At 39.5% G+C, this 25757-nt stretch overlaps 1 protein-coding gene across 5 annotated transcripts in view; it reads left to right on the top strand.

Moving 5' to 3' along the window:
- Positions 1–25757, top strand: part of DNAI3 (dynein axonemal intermediate chain 3) — a 135525-nt gene that overhangs the window by 67511 nt on the left and 42257 nt on the right. For 2 of the 5 annotated variants that reach the window (XM_063624224.1, XM_063624223.1), the window contains exons 2-8: positions 7406–7483; positions 8532–8570; positions 16726–16907; positions 17795–17899; positions 19991–20140; positions 21288–21487; positions 24607–24723. In XM_063624224.1, coding sequence (XP_063480294.1) covers positions 7420–7483; positions 8532–8570; positions 16726–16907; positions 17795–17899; positions 19991–20140; positions 21288–21487; positions 24607–24723 — 857 coding nt within the window. In that variant the 5' untranslated portion in view covers positions 7406–7419. The remainder of the gene's footprint in view (positions 1–7405; positions 7484–8531; positions 8571–16725; positions 16908–17794; positions 17900–19990; positions 20141–21287; positions 21488–24606; positions 24724–25757) is intronic. The other 3 variants (XM_063624227.1, XM_063624225.1, XM_063624226.1) reach the window with 3 other exon arrangements.

Consider the following 25757-nt stretch of genomic DNA (forward strand, 5'->3'; position numbering starts at 1 on the left):
TTTGTTTTAAAAAGATATCCCTGGAGAGGTACCTCACGCCTATAATTCCAGCATTTTGGGAGGCTGAGGCAGGAGGATTGCTTGAGGCCAGGAGTTCCAGACCAGCCTGGGCAACGAAGCCAGACCTCATCTATTAAAAATAAAATAAAAAGCCGGGTGCAGTGACTCACGCCTGTAATCCCAGCACTTTGGGAGGCCAAGGCGGGCAGATCAGCTGAGGTCAGGAGTTCAAGACCAGCCTGGCCAACATGGCAAAACCCCATCTCTACTAAAAAAATAAAAAATTAGCTGGGCGTGTTGGTGGCCACCTGTAATCCCAGCTACTTGGGAGGCTGAGGCAGGAGAATCACTTGAACCCGGGAGGTGGAGGTTGCAGTGAGCTGAGATTATGCCATTGCACTCCAGCCTGGGTGACAGAACGAGACTCTGTCTCAATTAAAATAAATAAATAAATGTAGAAAGATGGAAAGCAAGCATGATGAGCTTATAAATTATTTGGGAAGAGGAAAGAGGATGATGACCACCTAGATGAGGTCAGCTAATTGAAGAAGACCTGGGAAGACAAGACTTTCGTAAGGAAGACCCCAGTTAAAGAGAAGGTGCCAGTGCTACAAGTCCTTTCATAATCAAGATCTCTTTGCTGGGAATAAGCCACACATACACACAGGCAACAAATGAGAGCATGTAAACAGGTGTGTGCTATCAACCTAGATAGCAAACAGGGAGGGGGACTCTCTAAAATAAAATGTTTATTTGGGAATAGGCATTACAATGGGAAGATGCATGCGGTAGTAAACTATATGTATCTTCAGGGAGATAAAAGAACACAAAGGTTTTTAAAGGAAAAATGAGGAGGATTATATTATTGTCTTCAGATAGTTATCCTTGGCTAAAGAATCAGTGACAAGGGTGGCAGTAGTCTGAGGTTGGACAGGCAGTTCCTGGGCAGATATCCTTGCAGAAGTATTGTTTTGTGTGTGTGTAGAGTGGCAATGGCCTTTATGCAAGACTGTGATTTTGTATAGTCTTTTGTGATAATTCTTGTTATCAGGCATTTGTGACATACACTTCCTTTGTGGCCTTCCGTAGCTCTGTTTGTCTGAGTTTTTAACACAAGTGGCTCCATGCTGATTCTAACAACTTTCACAATGCATTACATGAATAAAGTGAAGAGAGGAGATTAATAGCTGTTTAAATCACTGTATTATGACAATTTAATTTATGTTACTTATGCCTTCATCTATAGTAGTTAACCTCCTGAATAATAGAAGCATCATAAAAGGACATAGTCACGGGCAAGTTGGAGAGTTAGTTTGGAAGCAGATCGTAGACAGCTGTGAGTGCAGTGTTCCTTGTAATCAAGTGGTGCACCATCACAGGTTTTGATCTGTTATGCAGAGGACTTACCCAACACACACTTTTGTCAACCTCTAATGTCTCTTGCTGTTAACATAGAATCTAGAAAGTGTGACCTTTGTGCATTGATGGCAAAAGGTGTTCTGAAATGGGTAAATTAATTTACAAAGAAAATAAGTAGTTTTAATATCAAGAATATTTTTAATAAAAATGCTTAAACATTTCTAAGTGTTACCTTCCAAAATTTCTATTTTGAAATCCACTCAGCTCGAGTCATTTGAAAACCAGTCGAAACACAAGCCACAGGGTTAGGCACAACGTTGATTTTAGGAGTAGATGAATTATCTCTTCTGCTACTCTTTTTTTTTTTTTTTTTTTGAGATGGAGTCTCACTCTGTCGTCCAGGCTGGAGTGCAGTGGCATGATCTCGGCTCACTGCAAGCTCCGTCTGCCTCCTGAGTTCACACCATTCTCCTGTCTCAGCCTTCTGAGTAGCTGAGACTACAGGTGCCCACCACTATGCCTGGATAATTTTTTTGTATTTTTAGTAGAGACAGGGGTTTCACTGTGTTAGCCAGGATGGTCTTGATCTCCTGACCTCATGATCCACCCCCCTCGGCCTCCCAAAGTTTTGGGATTACAGGCGTGAGCCACTGCGCCTGGCCTCTTCTGCTACTCTTAATAATTACAAATTGATTTCAGCTGGGAACAGAAAAATATGCACATTTCAAAGTAAACTTAGACTAAAGTAGGATTGGGTATTGAGAATTTTTTCATAATCTTTTAATATACAACTTAATAGAAAAAAGTTTGTTAAATATAACACATTCATGAAATATTCAATTAATTTTATGAAAAAAACTTCAGTAAGCCCTGCTATAATTTGAAAGTAATATCTTTTATTGGGGATTCGTTTTTAAAAATAAAGATCTACATAAAAAATAAACCTTGAATAAATGTGTTTATTGAAATTATACAGAGTATATTATTCATTTGGTTTCAATACCCCCAATTAAAAGTGATTTATTTTCTAGACATAATGTTGGTAGGATTTTCATTATTTACAATTACTAAAATAAACTGCAAAATTTTGCCTGAAACTGAAATACAATATAAGGTGGCTACTCCCAAAGTAATCATTTTCCTTTCAGTTTAGACTATATTCACCTGGCTCACTTCAGCTTATGAATGTTTCTATCTATGGTGCCTAGAAATGTAGATATTATGCTTTTTAATGAAGAAGAATTAAGACACCTAAAAGCCTTTAGAACAACCTGGTCACTAGTACCTGGTCACTAGTGACTTTGCCCTTAGTCACTAGTCAGTAATTTAAACAGAAGTCAGTTAACATTGGTGAAAGTAGTAAATGAGCTGTCCAGGTAAGGCAGCTTGTATTAACGCACATGCCAATGTTGGGGCCTAATTTATTGCCGAAAATTTGACTTTGTTTTTCCCTGAAAACTGGAAACTCAAATTGTCTACAGAGCATTTAATAGCAGCGTTTGAAAAGAACAAGACACTCGTTTACTTTGATTATTTGGGGGATGATTGTAAACTGATACCTATATTCAAGTTTAATTCTACGGCAGCACTTCTTAATTCCTGGAACCTGTGGCTATGTTACCACATATGACAAAGAAGTAAAGTCACAGATGAAATTAAAATCAGCGGAACTTAACATAGGGAGATTATCCTGGATTATCTAGGTAGGCCCAATGTAGCCACAAGGGTCCTTAAAAGTGAAAGAGAAAGAAGAGGTTAGAGTATGCTATGTGAGAAAGACTTAACTCTCCCTTGTGACTTTGAAGTTGGAGGATGGGGCCACAAACCAAGAAATGCTGGTGGGCTCTAGAGATTGGAAAAGGCAAGAAAGCAGATTCTCTCTTAGAGGCTCTGGAAAGGAAGGAATGCAGCCCTGCTGATTCTGGTTTAAGCCCAGTGAGACCTGTGTCAGATATCTGAACTACAAAGCTGTAAGATAATAGATTTGTGTAGTTTTAAGTCACAAAATTTGTGGTAATTTGTTACAGCATTAAGAGAAAACTAATACAGCATGCATATAGATTATTCCACAGACCATTAGGTAGAAGCCTTTTGTTTAGACTGGAAATTCATAGGCTAAACATGGCAGAAGGGAAGGTGGACCAAGGAGTTATTAATCTAACTTTTTTTTTTTAGTATGTTCACTGTGCTTGTTACAGGGGTTACAAAAATTGGAAAGAAAATACAATCCCCATGCTCACAGAGTTTATAGTCTAGTTTGCAATCTAACTTCATATACTTTCAGTTGAACTCCTGAACTTCTCTTTCAAATCTGCTCTTCCCATGTGATCTCCATCTCAATAAATAGCAACTCCATGCTTTCGATTTCTTAGGCAAAATTCATTGATGTTATCCTTCTCATAAGCGATATATTCAAGTCACCAGTGAATCTTATTGGGTCTACTTAACAAAAATATCCAGAATCCAGTCACTTTTCCCATCTCACTTTCACCTCCCTGATCTAAGCACCCTCATCTCTCCCATGGATTTTTAAATGTCTCGCAACTGGATTTCCTGCTTCAGCCTTTTCCTTGCTGCAGTCTTTTCTCAACACAGCAGCCATATTGATCCTTAAACTGTGGGACAGATGGAGTAAAGTAACTTCTCAGCTCAAAACCATCCAGTAGCTCTCCACCTCATTCAGAGTGAAAGCCAAGGTCCTAATACATGACCTAGCCCCCCTTGTGGTATATTATATAGTTGTTTCCAATTATATCATTCCCAGCCATTACCTCCCGTACCTGTAAGAGGATCATACATTCCCACCTACTGCCAATCAGGCAGAGAATCCCTCCCCCATTATCAGGATTGACTTACTTGCTTGGGCCAATAGAATGTGAGCAGGAGGCACAATATGTCCGTGCCAAGGAGAAAGTTAGGAAGAATTATGTAGTTCCATTAGCTCTCTTGCTTTTTTCTCTGCTGTGAAAGTGTTATGTGTGAAATAGGGCCTGCTTCTTCAGCCTGGATCGCGGAATAAGAAGACCTGCAGCAGCTCATCCACACCACAGTGCATAGCATGAGAAGAAATAAATGTTTGTTACTGTATGTCGCTGAGATGTAGGGGTCATTTGTTACTGCAGCAAAGCTGACTAATATATCCCTATCACTTTCTGACCAGCTTTGCCTGTAGTCTTTCCCCGACTCTACTCCAGCCATCATGACCTTCTTGCTGTTTTCTTAAATATGCCAGGCATGATCCTGCCCCAGAACCTTTAAACATATTGTTCCCTCCACCTGAAAATACTCTTCCTCTCCCAGATATCTGTGTTTCTTGATTTCTCCTTTTTCAGGTCTTTGTTCCAATGTCCAATTCCTTTTCTTACCTTATTTTTCTCCTTAGTAGTTCTCACCACTTAAAATACTAATTATATTTTCCTCCTTTATTTGTTCATTTTCTGTCTTCCCCTAGAATGTGAGCTGGCACAAGGGGTTTTGCCTATTTTGTTCACTGCTGTATCCCTAACACCTAGGATAGCATCTGGTGCAGCATAGTCACTCGATATATATATGTGGAATAAATAGTGGTGGTGGTGATGGTGTGTGCATAGGGTGAGGCTAAGTGGTGTTAAGAGTTTTTCACCATGTTGGCCAGGCTGATCTCGAACTCCTGACCTCGTGATCCACCCACCTCGGCCTCCCAAAATGCTGGGATTACAGCCATGAGCGTGCCACATACTCCAGCCTGGGCGACAGAGCAAGACTCTGTCTTGGGGGAAAAAAAAAGAAAGTTTTTCAAGTATTTTACATCAAACTAAAATGCAGCTGGGATAGCATATGGAGAAGGGGTACATTGATAAGGAATCTTCTGAAAAAAGGAATAGATGAAAGATTTGAAATTATGCTAAGACTGGGAAGTGATATGGAGGACATTTGACAGTCTAAAGAGTTGAGTCAGATCCATTCATTGCAGAATATCTTAAAAATAGAAATTGTCAGAATCATAAAATATTGATTAGATAATATCCTGCTTTTTAGCTGGGTGCAGTGGCTCATGCCTGTAATCCCAGCACTTTGGGAGGCTGAGGCGGGCAGATCACCAGGTCAGGAGTTCGAGACCAGCCTGGCCAATATGGTGAAACCCCGTCTCTACTACAAATACAAAAATTAGCCGGGCGTGCTGGCGTGCACCTGTAGTCCCAGCTACTTGGGAGGCTGAGGCAGGAGAATTGCTTGAACCCAGGAGGCGGAGGTTGCAGTGAGCTGAGACCGCGCCACTGCACTCCAGCCTGGGTGACAGAGTGAGACTCTGTCTCAAAAAAAAAAAAAAAAAAAATTCCTGCCTTCCTAAGTAAAGACAATGATTTAAAATAGTTCCATTTGCAATGAAACACAGCAGTTATCATTGAAATCCAAGGGATCATCTAGTACAGAGGTTAAGAATGTGGCTACTGGAGCCAGGCTGCTTGGGCTTACAGCCTGACACCACTGCCTATTGCGCTCTGTGTCCCTTCAGGAGAGTCACCTGAACCTCTTGGTGCCTCATTTTCTCATTATAAAATGGAGATGAAGACAATAGTAATAATAAAATGTGGTTATCTAGTATTCAATAGTACAGTAGGAAAATTACAGTTAACAATAATTCATTGCATATTTCAAAATTGCAAGAAGAATTTAATGTTCCCAACACAAAGATAAATGTTTCAGATGATGGATAATCCCAGTTATGCTGATTTGACCATTATACATTGTATACATGTATCAAAATATCACATGTACCCCCAAATATGTACAACTATTATATGTCAATAAAAATGTTTTAATGTGGTTAAGATTAAATTAAAAACACACGTAAAGTACTTGGAACTGTGCTTGGCACACAGTAAGCACTTCACAAATGTGAGCTATTATTTTCATCATTTAAAAAAATTCATATGAGAAAATCTAAAGGGAAGATGTTTACACACAAACACAGACACACTCACATCCACACTTTGGACAAGATTTTGTGATCCAGCATCTAAGAATAAAATAAAACTTGTGATATTTTGACCATGGGCTATGAAATAATAGTCTGTGATGATTTGTTCAAGTGATGCAAACCAGTCAGAGATGGCTGAGTTGATTGATGACACTTTATTTCATTAAGTCTTCACAATCACCTTGTGGGGTAGATTTTATTATTATCCCCATTAAATAGGTGAATCAACTGAGACTTAGAGAAGGTAAGTAATTTGCCCAAGGTCACTCAGCTGGAAAAAGTAGAGCCTGTTTAAAAACTCTGCTGGCCAGGCTCCTGCAGTCACACTCCTAACCATTTAAACAGAAGGGGACAAAGGTGAGCATAGCGGAGATGACAAGGATTTGATGTCATGGTGATGACCTTGGCCAGTGTTCTATCCTGTCAAAGTTGATAAGCATATGTAACAAACCTGCACATTGTGCACATGTACCCTAAAACTTAATGTATAATAATAATAAAATAAAAAAATAAAAACAAAATTGAAAAGCAGTTCCATGGAAAACTTTTGGAGGCATTCTCTCTGATAGCCCAAATAAGGCCTTAGTGGTTATGTGTTCACACGCTAAGACAAAAGTATGAGCTCAATTACGTTAATTTAAAAATTAGATACGCATATGCACATTGTGGGCCTGTCACTCCCAGTGGCCTATCTTGTCTTTGTAGCTGGGCTACCTGTTGGGAAGCCCAGCAAAAGGCAGCACAGAGTAGCTACCTGGGATGCAGACTTCAGTGAGAGGCAGGGAAGCCAAGTCCTCTGTCGTGCTTCCATGGCAGGACCCGTGGCTGAGACTGTTCTGGCAGGTCACCACAGTGCGCTTCAGCTGAACGGCTCCACCAGAACAGTAAGATCTCGTCAGTAAGATTGTTGTTGCAATAATCCTTTGTCACAGAACACCCGTTCTATGAAGATACAGGTTGATTTAGCCCAGGGTGAAACTTAGAAAACATATTCTTATGTTTATTAAATGATAATGTTTAGTATTTGAAATTGTAAGTTGTTTGCAGATTGTAATAATTTACTAATAATATCAACTCTTTATGCAGCTCAAGTCAGAACCATGGCTCCAAAACAAAAGAAAAAGTCATCACGTGGCAAAAAAAGCCCAAAACCAGTATTAGCTGGTAGGAATATTTCTTCATTGAATGGGATTTTTTGTGGAGTATTTGTATATATATTAGCAGCAAAATGATTATGGTTTTACATATCAAGTGAAATAAAATATTTCTGTGACATAAAGTCAAATGTGTGAGGAATAAGATATACGGAGATTCATTCTTACTTTTGACTAATTTCATTATGATACCAATTAAATACTATATAATGAATGCTGTGGTAAACATATCACTAAGAGATAACAGTGTGAAAGACAATTATTCAGATTTTCTCTGTTTAATTATTCACAAGATAGTTTAAGTCTTCATTGTATATTTGCACTTATATTTTGTGTTTTGAGGTTTGGTAAAGATTGTAATAAACTGGCTGGGCACGGTGGTTCACGCCTGTAATCCCAGCACTTTGGGAGGCCGAGGCGGGTGGATCACGAGGTCAGGAGTTCAAGACTAGCCTGACCAACATGGTGAAAGCCCATCTCTACGAAAAATACACAAATTAGCCGGGCGTGGTGGTGCGCGCCTGTAATCCCAGCTACTCAGGAGGCTGAGGCAGGAGAATCACTTGAACCCGGGAGGCGGAGGTTGCAATGAGCTGAGATCGCGCCACTGCACTCCAGCCTGGGCAACAGACTGAGACTCCATCTCAAAAAAAAAAAAAAGGGAAAAGAAAAAAAAGATTGGCCAGGCATGGTGGCTCACGCCTGTAATCCCAGCACTTTGGGAGGCCAAGGCGGGCGGATCACAAGGTCAGGAGATGGAGACCATCCTGGCTGACATGGTGAAACCCCGTCTCTACTAAAAATACAAAAAATTAGCCGGGTGTGGTGGCGGGCTCCTGTAGTCCCAGCTACTCGGGAGGCGGAGGCAGGAGAATGGTGTGAACCCGGGAGGCGGTGCTTGCAGTGAGCCAAGATCGTGCCATTGCACTCCAGCCTGGGCGACGGAACAAGACTCCATCCCCCCCACCAAAAAAAAAAAGAAGAAATAAAAGATTATAATAAATTGAGATGTATTTGATTCAAAAATGTAAATTTGACTTCCTTTTATTATGTTCTAGCTAGTGAAGACATGGAACCAGTAAATATGGAGAGCATGGGTAAGTGGAAATGTAATTTACAACTTACGTCCTCAGTTTTATGATATTTTAATAATGCAATAAGCAAGCAGGAATACTACAAACTGAAGTGATCAATCAAAATGTACATGGGCTAAAATGATACCATTCCACTTAGAATATAAAATGAAAAATTTTTGAAAGAAAAAATAAGAGTAGAGAATTTCAAACTGAGAAACAAACTTCAACCAAGCCATTCGTTAAAATTTAATTATATGATTATTGAAAGACCTTATAGCTATAAAGTGTTATAAGCCTGCAACTTACGACTTTTATCAGATAAGTACTTTTTCAAACTTTTGCCCATAGGTAATATTTATCTGTACTTCATGCTAAGATGCCACTATTTCAAGGAAAGAGGCTGGTTTTTAAGCAAATAACTAGAACTTAGACAACTAAACTAATGTTATTCCTACATGTAAAGGCTAAATAATCTTATAACAAGACTTCTTTTGGTGGGATGGAGGGGGAACCTCTCTCTTAGAGGTGACTTAGATGACACGCTTCACTTTTTGAAACAGAAAGGAGACAATGAGGGGGGCAAGGAGGAAGACCTAAAAGCCCTGTAGGCCACTGTAAAGATTTTGTCTTTTAATCATATGGAATGAGGAAATATTGGTAGTGTTTAAGCAAAGGGTGACTCCATCTGACATGTTTTTAAAGGGTCAGGTCATCCTGGCTACTGTGTAGCAAATTGCAGGAGCAAGGACTGAAGCAGAGAGACTAGTTAGGAAGTTTTTCCAACAATCCAGGGGAAAGATGGTGATGACCTGGGCCAGGGCAGTAGAGGGGGCAGAGGTGTGGAGTGTGGAGGCGGGGAGAAAGTGAGAGAATGTCAGCTAATATAAGTGGCTCTGTTAGCACCCAGCACAGTGCCTGCAGCAGGATATGCTGCCCGATAAATATTTATTGAGTTAGTGAAACCTGGGAGTCATCTTTAATTTCTTTATTTCTCTCCCTCCACACCTCCCTACCCTTTTCAAACCACCCCAACTTCTGTGAATTCCACCTGTTTTAAAATGTATCTCAAACCCATCTCCTTCACATTATCTTCCCACCTGCAACCTTAGTCCAAACCTCCGCACTCCTCTCATCGGTTAGTTCCCAAGGCTCCTATTTGATACCACTGCTTCCACTCAGCCTCCTTCTGTCCATTCGGCACACAGCAGCCCAGCCATGCTTAAACTCTTCTTTCCTGCTTAAACTCCCCCATGGTCTTTCTTTGCCATTGGGCACACCTTGCAGTGGTCCTGGCTCCTGTGCTCAAGTGGTCCTGACCTTGTTTCCTCCTCCTCTTCGCCAACCTACAGCCCATCAGCCTTGCTTAGCACAGAATGTTCCAAATTTATTCTAGCCTCAGGGTCTTTGCTTTTGCTGTCCCTGATGCCTAGATAGATCTTCCCTGTATGCAGCTTTCTCTTTCATATCACTGAGATCTAGACTACCATCTCACTTCCTCAAGAGACTTTCCTTGACCTCTGTGTCACCTATTACCTTGTTTAATTGCTTTCATAGCACTTAAAATCCTGAAGTTAAAGTACAGTCAATTCTCGTTCGTGTATTCTATACAGTCCCTTTGAATACTGAATTAGCCAGTACTGGACTATTGCTCCTAGGGGAAACACAGAGTTAGGTTCCTGTGAGCCTCTGGTCACATTTTCATTAACTAGTCAATACATAACCTTGTTTTATGTGTATTTCTGTTTAGAGACTCCTTATTTAATGTATATTGTTGATTCCTTAACACTGAACTCATGGCCAAATCATGGCAAACAGCACTATAACTCATTACTGAATAAATGAATGAGTGAATAAGTTGTGTTCCCTCTTGTTCCTGTCTAAATAGACCACCACAGCTACCCTTCTTAGTTCCATCTCTCATCCTGTTTTCTCCCAAACAGCACTTATCACAATTTGTATTTATTTATTTTTGTTTTTTATTTTTTTTCTTCTTTTTTTGTAGAGATGGGTTCTCGTTATGTTGCCCAGGCTGTCTTGAACTCCTGGGCCCAAGGGATCCTCTTGCCTTGGCCTCCCAAAGAGCTGGGATTACAGGTGTGAGCTACCATGCCCAGCCCACAATTTGTATCTATGAGTGTACTTCATTATTTATTATCTGTCTCTCTGTCTAGATTGGATACCCTGGCACTAGCACCATGCTTTTCACATAGTGGGTGCTCAGTAAATATTTCTTGACTAAATAAATTGATTGTTAAGAAAATCCATGAACCTGATAAAGGGGCACAGTTTGAGATGTATTCATTGAAAGTAAATGAACTGAAAAATAGGAATACGTTTGCTTAAGGGAAAGAAAAAACCAACCTCAGAACATTATAGTGAGACAAGTGTAGGTTTTGAGTTAGCATCCCCTTCTCCTCAAGCCTCTCTCTACCCCCAGACTCCCTTCAGGTAGCATCAGGACCCGTCTGACTTCCTCATGGTGGGCCCTGACCTTGCCAACTGTTACTTAGGGCTGATGGCTGTCATGCTCCAAGAAACTGAGATCCCTTTTTCTAACAAGGAACCAAGGTATCAATAGGCTAACCAAAAAACTGTCAGTCCTAAGGGCCTAACAAGGCGATGCCCAGAGGTTTCTGGAGAATAAATATAATTTTTACACATAGCTAATATTTGTGGAGCAATGACTTTGCGCCAGGCCCACTCTTCTCATTGGCTTAGCTCTATAAAGTAGGCATTATCATGGCCATTACAGACATGATGGTGCTGTGACTCCCAAATGTTAAATAATTTACCCAAATTATAATACAAGTTAGTGGTATATGAGTTGCCTATTGTTGCTTTAACAAATTGCCACAAACTTAGTGGCTTAAACAATATAAATGTATTATTTAACAGTTCTGGAAATCAGGAGTCCGAAATTACTTTCACCAGGCTAATGTCAAGGTGTCAGCAGGGCTGATTATCTCTGGAGGCCCTGAGGGGTGAATATGTTTCCTTGCCTTTTTCAGCTTCTAGAGGCCACTGTATTTATTGACTCCTGGCCCCTTCCTTCCTCTTCACAGCCAGCAGCATAGCATCTTTGAATCATTCGCTATGACCTCTGTTTCCCTTGTCACATCTCCTTCCTTGACTTTGATCCTCCTGTTGCCGTCTTATAAGGCCTCTTGGGATTACACTGGGCCAATGTCAAAGGCCCAATCATCTCCCCACCTCAAAATCCTTAACCTTCAGTATCTGGGATAAATGTTTTAAAAAATGAAAAATAAATAAATAAAAAGAGCATAAAAACAAAAACAACAAAAAGTAAAGATCCATAACATAATTATATCTACAAATTCCTTTTCTTATGTAAGGTAACAATACAGAAGTGTATTAGTCTGTTCACATGCTTCTAATAAAGACATACCTGAGACTGGATAATTTATTTGAAAAAAGAGGTTTAATTGACTCACAGTTCTACATGTCTGGGGAGGCTTCACAATCACAGTGGAAGGTGAATGAGGAGCAAAGTCACATCTTACATGGCAGCAGGCAAGAGAGTGTGTGTAGGAAAACTTCCCTTTATAAAACCATCAGGTCTCATGAGACTTATTCACTATCATGAGAACAGCACGGGAAAGACCTGCCCCCATGATTCAATTACCTCCCACTGGGCCCCTCCCACTACACATGGGAGTTATTCAAGATGAGATTTGAGTGGGGACAGAGCAAAACCATATTAACAAGTTTCAGGAATTAGGACATGAACATATTAGGAGGACATTATTCTGTTTGCCAGAAGTGGTTAATAGCACAGGCTTTGAAATTAGACCGACCTAGTTTAAGTCATAAACTTATGACTTAAAGTCATTTAGTGACTGTATGGCCACAGATGACTTCACCTCCCTGAGCCTCTGCTTCTTCATCTGAAAAGCAAGATGGACTATCTACCTCATAAGATTGATGTGGAAATTAAATTAGTAGTACATGCACATTTCTTACATAGGGCTGTCACAAAGTGGGTTCATGTTAACTCTTTTTACTATAAAAAGATACTATAAAGACAGATAAGTAGTATTCTATCTCAATGCATGAGAATAGAGTCCAAAAATAGACCACATGTGCATGGTCAAAGATGCAAAGATAATTCAGTGGAGAAGGGATAGTCTTTTCAACAAATGATGCTAGAACAGTTAGATAGCTGTAAGTAAGAAAGTGAACTCAATCCATACCTCACACCATACACAAAAATTAACTCAAAAGGAATCATAGACCTAAAGGTAAAACCAAATATTCTAAAACTTCTAGAAGAAAACATAGGAGAAAATCTTTGTGACCTTGGGGTTGGCAAAGATTTCCCAGATGTGACACCCACAACCAAAATCCCAAGAAATCTTAAAGCTTTCTTAAGATTTTCTTTTTTAAAATCTTAAAGATTTTTTTCTTTTATGGAGTACTTGCCAGCAATGGAATGAACCATTGTTACATTCAACAATATGAATGAATCTCAAAATAATTATGCTAAGAAGATAAACAAAAAGAGTACGTTTATAAATATTCCAGAAAAAAGCAAACTAATCTATAGTGACAAGAAAACAGCTTAGTGGTTACTTGGGGTTACTTAGGGATGAAGGAGGTGTATTGGAAGGCAGGGGCCGGAGGAAACATTTGGGTCTTATGGGTATGTTCTTTATCTTGATTGTGGTAATGGCTTCATGGGGTATGTGCATATATTTATCAAATTGTACATATTGTATGCAGTTTATCGTTTGTCAATTATAACTCAGCAAAGCTGTTTTTAAAAAACTAGATAGCAACCAAAATGTTAAAAAAAAAAAAAGAATGTACAGTTGAAATGTATGAGAGTTGTTTTAAACAATGCTTATTATGTAGGACAATATATGTGTAACCTATGATTTATATTGCATAGCCTTCTATTGTGTGCACATAGTAAGATTCTGAGGCATGAATTGTGTAGAGCTTGAGTCTGCCTTTGGTTCCTGCTAGGTGAATAACTGCCATTCACTGGATCCTGTGGAACGTCATCTCTGTTCCCTCCTTGTCTATGTGTAGAGAAGCAGGACCCTCTCCAAGGATCTTCTGTGTCCACTCATTAGAGAGAAAGCATAGCATAGTAGAGTTCAGGGACCTTGGTTTTGATCCCAGTATCACCACTTTCAACTCCCAGAGGCTGACCTTGGACATGTTATTGAACTCTGTGGTCCTCAGTTTTCTCAGCTAAGAAATGGAGACAAATATAGTAACCACCTCTGAATGTTGTGAAGACTAAATGAGTTAATAATACACATAAAGTGCTTAAAACTGTACCTGGAGCAGTAGGTGCACCATGGAAGTGCCCTCGCAGACATTGTCCTTGTGATTGGCACTCCTGACCTCAGTCAGCTTCAGAAGGTCCTGAAGGCCTCCTCCTCTGCACCAACTCTTGTTTCACACTCCTTGGAGCAACGAGCCTCCCACTCTGCTGAAGGCTCCAGGGAGCCCATCTCATTGCTGATCACAATAGCCTCATTGCTGTAGCCTATGGTGCTGTTCTCAGTGTGTGCCTCAAAGCCTACCCAATAGCAGTTGCTTTACAGTATTTGGCTGGTGACCCTTTGGGGTGGCCAGAAACATCAGGCCTTACCCTGGTTAGTTTGGTTCTCATGGTGATGGAGTGTGATGGTACTGGACTATAGAAGTTTTGTGTGATCTGTTGGCTGCCAGTTATCTGCAGTTATCACTGATTGCCAACTCGAACCAGAAACAGTCCACTAGTTTTACTGACTTCTAGATAAAGGAATGTTAGATCTTATATTAGAGTTGCCTTGAAAAAGTCCAATTAGTGTGAAAGGATCATTTTTTTGTGTGAAAAATATCAAGCCAGTAGAATTTGAAGTGTGTGTTTAGTAGGGGCAGATAACATAGAAAACAATCTTTGGTGCTGTCTTTCCAGTGTCGAGGATGATAGAAAGCTTTCTGGTCTTCCTGAATTCCTCTGTTTATTAGGGACAGCTGCCTTCTTTTCAGCACTAGCACAATGTGAGTCTCACAGTCCCACCTAGTGGTTTTCTCAGACAAAACTACAGAACTTTTGTTACCCATTCGACACTACAAATGCAGTCTGTTTGCAGAGGAGTACTTGATTTGAATCAAGTCAACGGTTACTTATTGAGCATCTCATAGGTGCCAGGTGTTACGGTTAGTCTTTTGAGGGAGATAAAAGTGTATAATTTGTCCTTCATTCATGAACGACTTGAATTCCCAATGTTATACCAACTGACTGCACTTTGAAATATGCTTCCGCATATAATCAGTATTATGCATACAGTTATTTAAAACCTCCAAATTACCTGAATTATTGTACCATAGAGCCCCTGGGGTGGGGGAAAATATTTCTGTTGGAAAATAAGCTCAAAATTCCAACATGAGAGGCCACGTACACTTTCCCCCTTGCTGGCACATCTATTGAGCAGTTAGAGGGAGGATGGCCTGACATCCAGGGGCGTGGGTGCTGGAGGAGATGGGAGTGGACCCTGGGAGCTGGGGAGAGAGTCCTGGGGACAGATGCAGAGCTGAGACCTTTGTAGCTGATGATAGTGATATGAAGGATAAAAAAACAGGAGGAAGGCTTGAGAGAGGGGAGGGCAGCAGGCAAAATGCTCCTTTGTCCTCTAGTGTCCACCCTCCCGGGGCATGCTGCTGCCGAGGACTGGCCTGAGGTACGAAGGAGGGATGGGGAGACCAGGGATGGAAGCCTCTTGAACCTCTCCTCTCTCCTCTTCTGAGAGCAATACTGGGACTGGCAGCCAGATGGGAGGAAAGGGATTCCCTACCCACTTTCCTGTGTCCAAGGGTTTATTAATACAACCAACTGAGAAGTCACTATTTGAAAAATGTTAGGAATTGAGTAACAGTAAGTTTGACTGTGAAAAAGAGAAGCCCTAAAGAGCAGAGATCCCTATATAGGCTCAAGGGAAGGTTTCTTTTCTTTTCACTTTTTTTCTTTTCTTTTCTTTTCTTTTTTTTTTTTGAGACAGAGCCTCCCTCTGTTGTCCAGGCTGTAGTGCAGTGGTGTGATCCCTGCTCACTGCAACCTCCGCCTCCTGGGTTAACGCCATTCTCCTGCCTCAGTCTCCCGAGTAGCTGGGACTACGGGCGCCCGCCACCATGCCTGGCTAATTTTTTGTATTTTTAGTAGAGATGGGGTTTCACTGTGTTAGCCAGGATGGTCTCGACCTCCTGACCTTGTGATCCGCCTGCCTCGAGCAGGTGTCAGCCACCGCGCCCAGCTCTAAGGGAAGGTTTCTTTAAAACAAGAGAACATTGAGCAAATCTGCATGCTGAGGGAAAGCGGCATGGAAGTAAGAAAAGCCGAAAGGAAAGGAATAGTTGAATGGACCCTGGTGGCTGAGGAGGGCAGGTCCTCTGAGTGCATAAGGGCAGAAAGGTGGTGCCCGTTTTGATTAGCACATGGGCAGGGCTGCAGGACCTGGCAGGATTCTGTGCTATTCAGACCCTGTTTTCTCTGTGAAATAAAAAGCCAGTCACCTGGTAAGAGAGAGCAGCAGGGGAGAGGGTGAGGTTGGGGTGTTTTAGGAAAGTAATACAGGCTGAAAGCCTAAACAAGTGGTCATACCTTCCAACCAATAATTTCACTTTTTAAATCTATCCCAAGAAAATAATTTGAAATGCAATAAAAATTTATAAACTAGATATTTGTTTGTAGGATTATTTACAATAATTGGAAACAAGCAAGAAAAGAAATCAGAATGCTTACCAACACAAGAATTGTTTAAAATTATGCTATAGAATTCAATTCATCTAAAATAATGTTTTAGACAGATTACTTAGTGTCATTGTAAAATACTTGTGACGTAATGGTAAATATTAAAAGTAGTATTTAGAAGTTCATATGAGGTACATATGGAGTGACTAGAAGAAAATAAAGCAAAATATTAATAGAGGTTTTTTTTCTTGAGAGGTAGTATTATGGGCTATTGTTATTTTCTTCTTTTTTAAAAATGTTTTTGGCATTTAAAAAATAATGGATATATTTACTTTAAATACAGCAATAATAATTTTAAAGTCTTAAAATTTTAACCAAGATAATTATTAAAACCAAGCAATTGCACGTTTTCTAATGCTAATATTTTAAGTGGTCATATTTAATGTCCAAATTCCACTTTGTCTTTCCTAGGTCATCCAGAAATTTATCCTTTAGTATTAACCACCAAGACCCAGGAAATATTTAACTGTCGAATAGATGAAGATGTCACAGATGAACAACCTTATAAGCTTATCAATAAAGAAGATATTTTTGAGGACCTGCGCAACAGAGCTGCAGTATCTGATTTCCACCCAGTCAAAAAAATTGTCCAGGTAGGCACAATATCCCTCTTTATTTTCAGTCCTACCCCAAGAAGTTCCTGGTACATAATAACAAAAGTTGGAGAGGTTGTTGGTTCAAATCTGGCCCCATCGCTTTGGGCAAGTGCTAGCTTGCCCACCCCTCCTTGGGAATCCTGTTTGATGATCCTCTGTGAAAAGCAAAGTTTCATCAATGACTTGTTATCTAATCCCACACCCAGAAAAGCTCATCCTTGCCCGGTTTTTGTTTTGTTTTGTTTTGTTTTTTGAGGCAGGGTTTCACTCCTGTCTCCCAGGCTAGAGACGCATTCATGGCTCACTGCAACTTCCGCCTCCCAGGTTCAAGCAATCCTCCCGTCTCAGCCTCCTGAGTAACTGGGACCACAGGCACAGGCCACCATGCCCAACTGATTTTTGTTTTTGTACAGACAGGATTTTTCCATGTTGCCCAGGCTGGTCTCAAACTCCTGAGCTCAAGTGATCTGCCCACCTTGGCCTTCCAAAATGCTGGGATTGCAAGCATGCGCCACCGTGCTCCGCCTTTGCCCAGTTTTAACTAGAATATAAATCTATCCTTATTTTCTGCTTTAATTGTTTAATTCATAATTTTGGTCCTGATTTATCTCTATGCATGCTACAGAGCACAATACCAAACAAAAACTGCTTCTTTTTCCTGTTAGAAGTAAAAGTGCATGTACATTTCCCTGCATGCATTATGTTTTTAAGAGCTTTTTAAAGTTAATAAAATAATTTTGCAATTTGGTGTTATCAGCCATAGATTAGCACAATGGTTATCTTCTATAATTGGTTGATTAGAGAAATATGAATTTTGTGTTAGCATCAAAATAAACTGAATGACCATTGAACATTAACTTCCTCTCTCAATTATATTCTTGTAGGAATATCCTGGAAATGAGCTTCTGCTTGTTTATGACAAAGACTTCAAATATGGACTTAACTTTTATCTTATTGGAACTGAAGAGGGCAAAGAAAACTATGTAAATGTGAGCAAACCCCAAGCCCTTGTAATTGGTTTGTTTTTGTTGTGGTTGTGGTTGTTTTTGAGATAGGCTCTTGCTCTGTCACCCAGGCTGGAGTGCAGTGGCACAATCCTGGTCACTGCAGCGTCAATCTCCCAGGCCCAAACGATCCTCCCACCTCAGCCCCCCCAAGTAGCTGGGACTACAGGCATGCACCACCACGTCAAGCTAATTTTGTTTATTTTTTGTAGAGATGAGGTCTCATGTGTTGCCCAGGCTGGGCAATTTGTTGATTAGCAGAAGGAAGCGGAAGCGGTACGTCTGGGGGATCCCTATACGTAGTGATGATTATTCTTGTTCAGCTCTGTTTCTTTGGGACCCAGATCAGGTTCTGGCACCTAGAATAAGTAAGCAGTAAATGGGGGATGAACTAAATCAAGTATCTCAGGGTAGCAGATTTGCCCTTCGTTGACCTCATGAGAGAGGAAACAGTGAATCTGGAGTACCGCTTTCCTTGTTCTCTTCTTGCCATCTCCACGACTTTGAGTAAGTTACTGAGCCTCTCACTGGTAAAATGGTGACACCATGATTGCACATTTCCAGGGCTTTCATGAGGATTCATATAGGTAAAGCCCTTTGTTCAAGGTGGGCAAGAAAGGTAACAGATGTATGAGACTCTCTTTCCGATCTTCCATTCCTGTTTGGTCAAATTGAAGGAAACAATTTGGGAGGTTTGTTTAAATCGTTTGAGGATGACAGAGAGGTTTGTGTGGCTGTCCAATAAGCAATAAGAATAAAGGGAAACCATATAATTAAAAAAATATCTAGGCTGGGCACAGTGGCTCATGCCTGTAATCCCAGCACTTTGGGAGGCTGAGGAGGGATCACTTGAGGCCAGGAGTTCCAGACGAGCCTGGGTAACATAGCAAGACCCTGCCACCGCAAAAAATAAAAATATTAGCCAGGCATGGTAGCACGTGCCTGTAGTTCCAGCTACTTGGGAGGCTGAGATGGGTGGATCACTTGGGCCAGAAAGGTGGAGGTTGCAGTGAGCCATGATCATGCCCATGCACACCAGCCTGGGTGACAGAGTGAGACCCTGTCTCAAAAAGAAAAAAAAAAATAAAAACTAACAGTTTATAATTAAAAATCATATTTCATTTAGGCTTAACATTTTCAATTTTATTTTTGTGATTGCTGTTCTGTTTTTAATTTTTTATTGTAATATTTTAAATGTTTAGAAAAAACTGGAGAGTAGTATAACAAATATCTACACTTCATTATCCAGAATTTTAAAATATTAATTTTTATTATATTTACTTTAAAACTTTTTTAACAAAAGAAATAAATATTACAGACAATATTCCACTCCCTCTCATATCCTCCCTAATTCCATTTTCTTCACTCCTCCCTATAAGGAACCATTATTCTAAATTGTTACATATTGTTCTTGCCTGTGGTTTTACACTTTACCATATATTTATGTTCTACAATAATGGATTTTATAGTCTTATTAACTTAACATTCACATAAAAATTGTGTCATTTTTATACTCAGTCCGCAACTTCATTTTTCACCAAATTATAAAATTCTAGGATCTATCAATATCGGTACATTTAGATACCATATATATGTAGATCAAATTTGTTCATTATAACTGCTCTACGGAATTTTATTTTATGGTTTTACCACACTGTCGTCAATCCATTCCTCTATTGATACTCATTTGGTTGATTTTTTTTACTATTACAAATAAAGCAGCATCTATATGTAAAGATGTGTATATATATGTGTATATATATATCAGCAGTATGTGTGTATATATCTATATATACACACATCTATATGTAGAGATGCATATATATATCTCTTCTTGTCTACTGTCATTTTCTCTTTCTATATTCTTGATATCTCTTTTTTCTTTTTCCTTTTTTGCTTTGTTTCCTTTTCTTGCTTTGTTTCCTTTTCATAATTCAAAAGTGTGAATTGACAAGAAAAAAAGTAAGAAGGTGCTTAATGAATTTATATAAAAGTAAAGTTTGTTGCAAAGTATATACATATAGCTATAACCTAAACTTGGGCATATATTGTAGAATGCTATTTATTTTACTTTAGCCCCCAGAAGTACCAGAAGAACAAGAAGAATACAAAGAACATATTCCTGAAGATGTGTATATTTATAAACCACCTGTCTCTAAACCATGGGTTTCTTTGGGCAGTGAAAAAGAAATTGAGGAAGAATCAGTTACAGAATCTACAAAGCAGGTTAGAGGATTATATATGATCTGTAATCATTACCTCCCTGTAGCTGAACAACACTTATTCCTGAAGGATTCATAAGGTTTACTGTGTTTGCTATGGAGGCATAGTTTTTGGTGTGTTGTTTTGGTTTGCTTTTATAGAAGAACGGCCATTGTCTTAAGTGGGTGTTATGAGTTGAATTTTGTCTCCAAAAAATGATATGTTGAACTTCTAACCTCCAGCACCTCAGAATGTGATTCTATCTGAAAATAGGGTCATTGCAGGTACAACTATTTAAGATGAGGTCATACTGGAGTAGGGTAGGCCCCAATCCAATACGACTGGTGTCCTTGTGATAAGATGGCCATGGGATGACAAAGAGACACAGGGAGAATGGCATGTAAAGAAGCAGGCAGAGACTGGAAAGATGGATACACAAACCAAGGAACACAAGGATTGCTGGCTGTCACCAGAAGCCAGGAGAGAAACAGGGAACAGATTCTCCCTCAGAGCCTTCAGAAGGAAACAACCCTCAAACACATCAATTTCAAACTTCTAGCCTCCACAACTGTAAGAGAATAAGTTTCTGTTGTTTTAGGCCACCCCATTTGTAGTACTTGGTTATGGCAGCTGTAGGAAGCTAATATAGTGGCATTCCCTCTCAAAGGAACTCCTGTGAGGGGGAATTGTGTGTGAGTGGTTTATTAGGAAAGTGCCCCAGAAGAGAACATGACAAGCAGCTGAACAGGGATATGGAGGAAGCCCTGCCAGGCTGCACTCTCAGGCAAAAGTCTGCAGAGGGAAGGCTTCAGCCAGACCCAAAGAGGAACTCTGGAGTGTAAATTATACCTCAGAGTTGTCCCACACAGAAACCAAGGAGAGGGGTTTATGTATCCCTCCTGCCAGTCCACCATTAGTCAAGATGAAACTGCCAGTTACTTCCTGTTCTTTGCACCTGCTTGCAAAGTGGTCTCAATAGCCCTAGAGCAGCCCTCCAAAGAGGAGGAGCGGGTGCTGCTCATGTGAATGGAAAGCATGCAGAGCTGGAGGCGCTCACAGAAAGTGCACAAAGCGCTCTGAGTGGATCTGAGCAGAGTGTCAACATTGCCTACACGTCAGCTTTTCTTCAGGGACTTCATTATCTTACCTTTACTGTTTACGTGTGTTACAGATTACATATGTGATTTCTCGAAAACGAAGTGAATTTGGTGCACCAATTAAGTTCAGTGACCAGAATGCTTCCAGTGTAAAAGATGCCTATATTGAATGTACAGCCTACCTAGATAAAAATTTTACCCTTAAACAACTTGAAAAAGATGTTGGCATGCAAGTAATCCCCCAAATAAAGGACATAAGCACTCAGACAAAATGGTAAGTATGTGATGGCTGTATGTAATTTTATAGCCAGTTACAGTAAAATCTAGTAACTTCCATTATTATTTTGAGAGCTCTTTATAATAAATAGAAATGGATTAATGATGATGACACATAGATCTCCACAGAGTAATTCAATTCAGGAAGATCTAATTATATTCAATAATGCCTTTAAAAATCATAACAGGAAAATGAGATACAAGTATAGAAGATTGTAAAGACTGGAGTGGGAAAATGAGTGATGCTGTTTATCATGACAGTGCTGGTCATCTCTCATCTGGCATATTACCATTGTCCCTCATTGCTCTGTTCTACCACCTAAGTCATCATTCTTCAACATCAAATCAGATGGTGTTACTTCATTGTCTAGGTTTCTTCTCTGGCTTCCATCAGTTGAAAAATACATCCATCTAGAGCCCTTAGGATGGCATATGAGGTTCTCCTTCCTCCGTGACGAGGCACTGTGTGCCTCTCCAGCCCCATCATCCCTTGTTCCTAAACAAGCTCTATTTTTCTCCACTGTGCCATAATCACTTGATTTATGTTTTTCATCGTCTCTCTTTTCTTCACTCTGCCCTTGGAATTTAAGCTCTATGAGATAAAAACTTTGTATATTTTGTTTACTGCTATGTTCCCAACTCCTAGGAGAGTTCCTGGCATATATTTATTAAATGGAGGGGAAAAAAGAATGGAGGAGGGAAAACAGGAAGAAAAGGACGTAGGTAAGGAAGATTGTGCAGAATGATGACAGACTTGAATTCACTGTTAAGTGAAGAGTTATGAAATACACAGTGAGACAGGTCATGACCAGGAGAATCAGGGCTCAGCAACATGGAATGCAATACAGAAGATACTTTTCAGATCTATGTGAACTAACAGGTTAAAAACCATGAAAGTGCAATGTTAAAGTCAGGGCACATATATACGGACTCCAAAAGTTGGGCCAAGAAATGAGTCAGAAACAAGAGAAGAAGATGAACAGACAGGCCAAAACAAGAGGCAGTAAAGAGAAAGGCAAGAATTGGTGGTCAAGTCCTGGCAGGGAAGGAGGACATCAGACATCCATAAATATCAAGAAGTGAGGGCAAGAGAGGAAGGAGAGAGGTGATACATTAGTACCAAATGAACTTGAATTTCGAGACAAATTTCTAAGTCAAGCCAGCCAGAGAGTTATTTTATGTTCCTACTAGGGTACAGACAAGTACCGAGAATGAGTCAGCCAGGGTAGACTCAGTAGGTAGACTCAGAATACAGACTAATAATAATGATACTGACAGTGTTCCTACATAGAGGGAGTAAACAGATGAGAAATAAGGGCAGGGCTTGACCCACAAAATGAAAAAAAAATTTTTTCAAAGAATTAAAAGAACTCAAATGGTTTAAACCTAGATGACTGGGAGAATGCTGGTACCATGCATTACAAGCAGGAAATTAGGAAGGGTAGCTGGTATGAGGTAGAGAAAGTAGGATATGTGATTTTATTGGAGGGAGTCAAGAAAAATCAAAGATGAAGTTCAAAGAATAATGACAGTGAAGGCAATGCCTAGTGTTCCCACCACATACCAGGCATTCTTCTAAGTGCTTTACACACATCAACTCAATCCTCACAACTGCTCTCTGAGGTAGGCACTATCCCCGTTTTACAAACAGAGAAACTGAAGCAAAGGGAGGTTAAAAATGAAAGCCCAATGTTTCGGGCATAATTTAAACCTGAAGCAATAATGAATAGTTTTGCTGAAAAACAACAAAACAAATCATATTTCGAAAGTAAGAGTGACTCTTAGGCATGTTGCTACTTGGATAAAACCACCAAGCAACATATCATTTTTTGTTTGTTTGTTTGTTTGTTTTTTACTTAACCCTGTCTAGAGAGCAGAAATTAAAAGGTGAAGCTGAGATTTGAACCTAAGTCTCTCTGGTTCCAATACTATTTCTTTCTACCACTCTGCCTTCTGCTATGGATACTGACCTAAACAAGGAAAAAAAATGAATTATTCTAAAAACCCCCTTTACCCCTTTGTCTGATTACTCTCCATTTAATATATTACCTCTCACAGAGACATTCTGCATTGTGCTGACATTTGTTCAACAAACACAAATACTACATAATATTTTGTTGATCATTTAAAATGTGCTAGGCACTGTTTTTAAAGTTTTGCATGTATCAACACATTCAATCCTTACAATGACACTGTGAACTAGCTACTTTAAGAATTTCATTTAGAGATGAGAAAACAGGCACAGAAGGTTAGATAATTAGCTCAGGGGTCATATAGCTAGTAAATGATAGAACCAGGCTTCAAAGCCAGGCAGCCAATCACCAGAGCCCACACTCTTAATGATTGTGCCCTGTGACTTTTCCAAGCTCCACATGCCAAGATCAAGGGCTCACCCAGTCTAATACTTGAGACTGATAAAGCCCAGAGGTACAATGCCATATGAGGTGTTCACATACGGAGGCCACTAAGAGCATACTAGATGGAGCAAGGCTTCCTGCCACCATCACTGCTGAAATATATGTTATTCCTAGTTTTGTATGTTTAGAGCAGAGTTGCTCAACTTCAACACAAGTGACATTTGGGGCTGGATAATTCTCTTTGAGGGAAGGCTGTCTTGTGCTTTGTAGGGTTTTTAACAGCATCCCTGGGATCTACCCACTAGACACCAGTAGCATGTCTAGGCTGTGACAACCAAAAATGTTTCTAGACATTGCCAAATGTCCCATGAGGGGGTGAGGTGGACACTGACTTAATGAAATGAAGAGAGAGAGAAAACGATAAAGATGGCAAAATGTTAATAATTGATGAATCTGGGTGAAGGGTGTGTGGGAATTCCTTATACTCTTCTTACAAGTTCTCTATAAGTTTGAAATGATTTCTAAATAAAAATTTTACAAAAATAAGATCTTTCTGATTATATTGGAGAGAAATTCGTGTGGACTTTGAATAGTGGTCAATATCAGTTGTCTAGGATAAAGAAAATTCAATGTATATAATTTAAATATAAAATAATATCCTAACATCATTGTCACAGAGACACACTTTTGACCTGTTGTGGCCCATATTTGCTCTTCTTTGACCTAACCTTTGGTATTGAATTTTCTTTTAATATATTAGGACATATCCTAAAAATGCTACTACGCAATATTATCCAAGAGAATTCTCAGAAGAGGAGAAAGAGACACTCAAACAATCAAAGTCTTTGGTTGATTTTCTTAAAAATGCATCCATAAGGTAAAAAATTGCATATTAAATTTAAAAAAAAAACATAAAATGTATATGTTTACATAGAATAACAGGACTAAATAAACAATTCCATATATGGTATCTAGATAAAAAGTATGAAGACAGTTGTCAGGTATGACACATTCTACAGATTCTCGATATTTCTTTCCTTTCTATTGCTAAGCAACATCTTAGCCCTGTCAAGCTAAGGCCACATCAAACTGTGTGAGGAGTTGAGTGTGTGAGGATGTTTTCCTAATTGCAAATTAACACTTACTTGTATTTACCACGGTTACTTTTATGTAAGTCTGTTTCTCTACTCTTTACTCCTCTTCCTCATTAACTTTTTATAGGATGAGGAGAATGCTGTGGACGTTATTATGATGATAAGTATTTGCAAAAATATCTTTGTAGATGAGAACCTGAATTTAATTCAAATGTCTTTTTGGACATTTCACTCTTATCACCAATTCCTATGTTCCTGCACTCTTACTGGCTTTGAAAGAAAAGCATATTCAAAATGCCCCCTAAGCTGTTAGTAGGACCCTGGGTAGAGTTCTGGGGCTTCTAAACCAGAGAAACAGCTTGACAAGTTCTCATCAAGCTGATACTAGAGTTTAGAGAAGTGGATCCAATGGAGGACAAGTCTTCCAGTTATACTTAATAGGCTGGTTTCTATTTCTTTCCAAAATTAAAAACTTGGTGGTCAAGTTCATATACGGCCCAAGTTAAGCTTTTTTATTTTTAAGAAATGTCATTGGTTCTTTCATACTGGATTAAATATCCTGAAAATTCCAACAACTTTCAAAGTTGTTACCTATGCCTAGGGAGACTCTGGCTCAAAAATTCAGTTAATGATTCAGAGAGAACATTATTTGCTACTCACTCACAGGAAGGATGCTATAATTTTTGCTATATGGGCAATGAGGTAGAAACAAGAAAACCTGAGTTTCACCCTCCTCTTATCGAAATTTAGTAGTCATTACAATTTTTCCTGTAAGAATATTAAAAACGAGAAGTTTGCTTACATATAATCAATATCC

The sequence above is a fragment of the Symphalangus syndactylus genome, chromosome 12 (assembly GCF_028878055.3).
Source record: "Symphalangus syndactylus isolate Jambi chromosome 12, NHGRI_mSymSyn1-v2.1_pri, whole genome shotgun sequence".
In the NCBI taxonomy this organism is placed as follows: Eukaryota; Metazoa; Chordata; class Mammalia; order Primates; family Hylobatidae; genus Symphalangus; species Symphalangus syndactylus.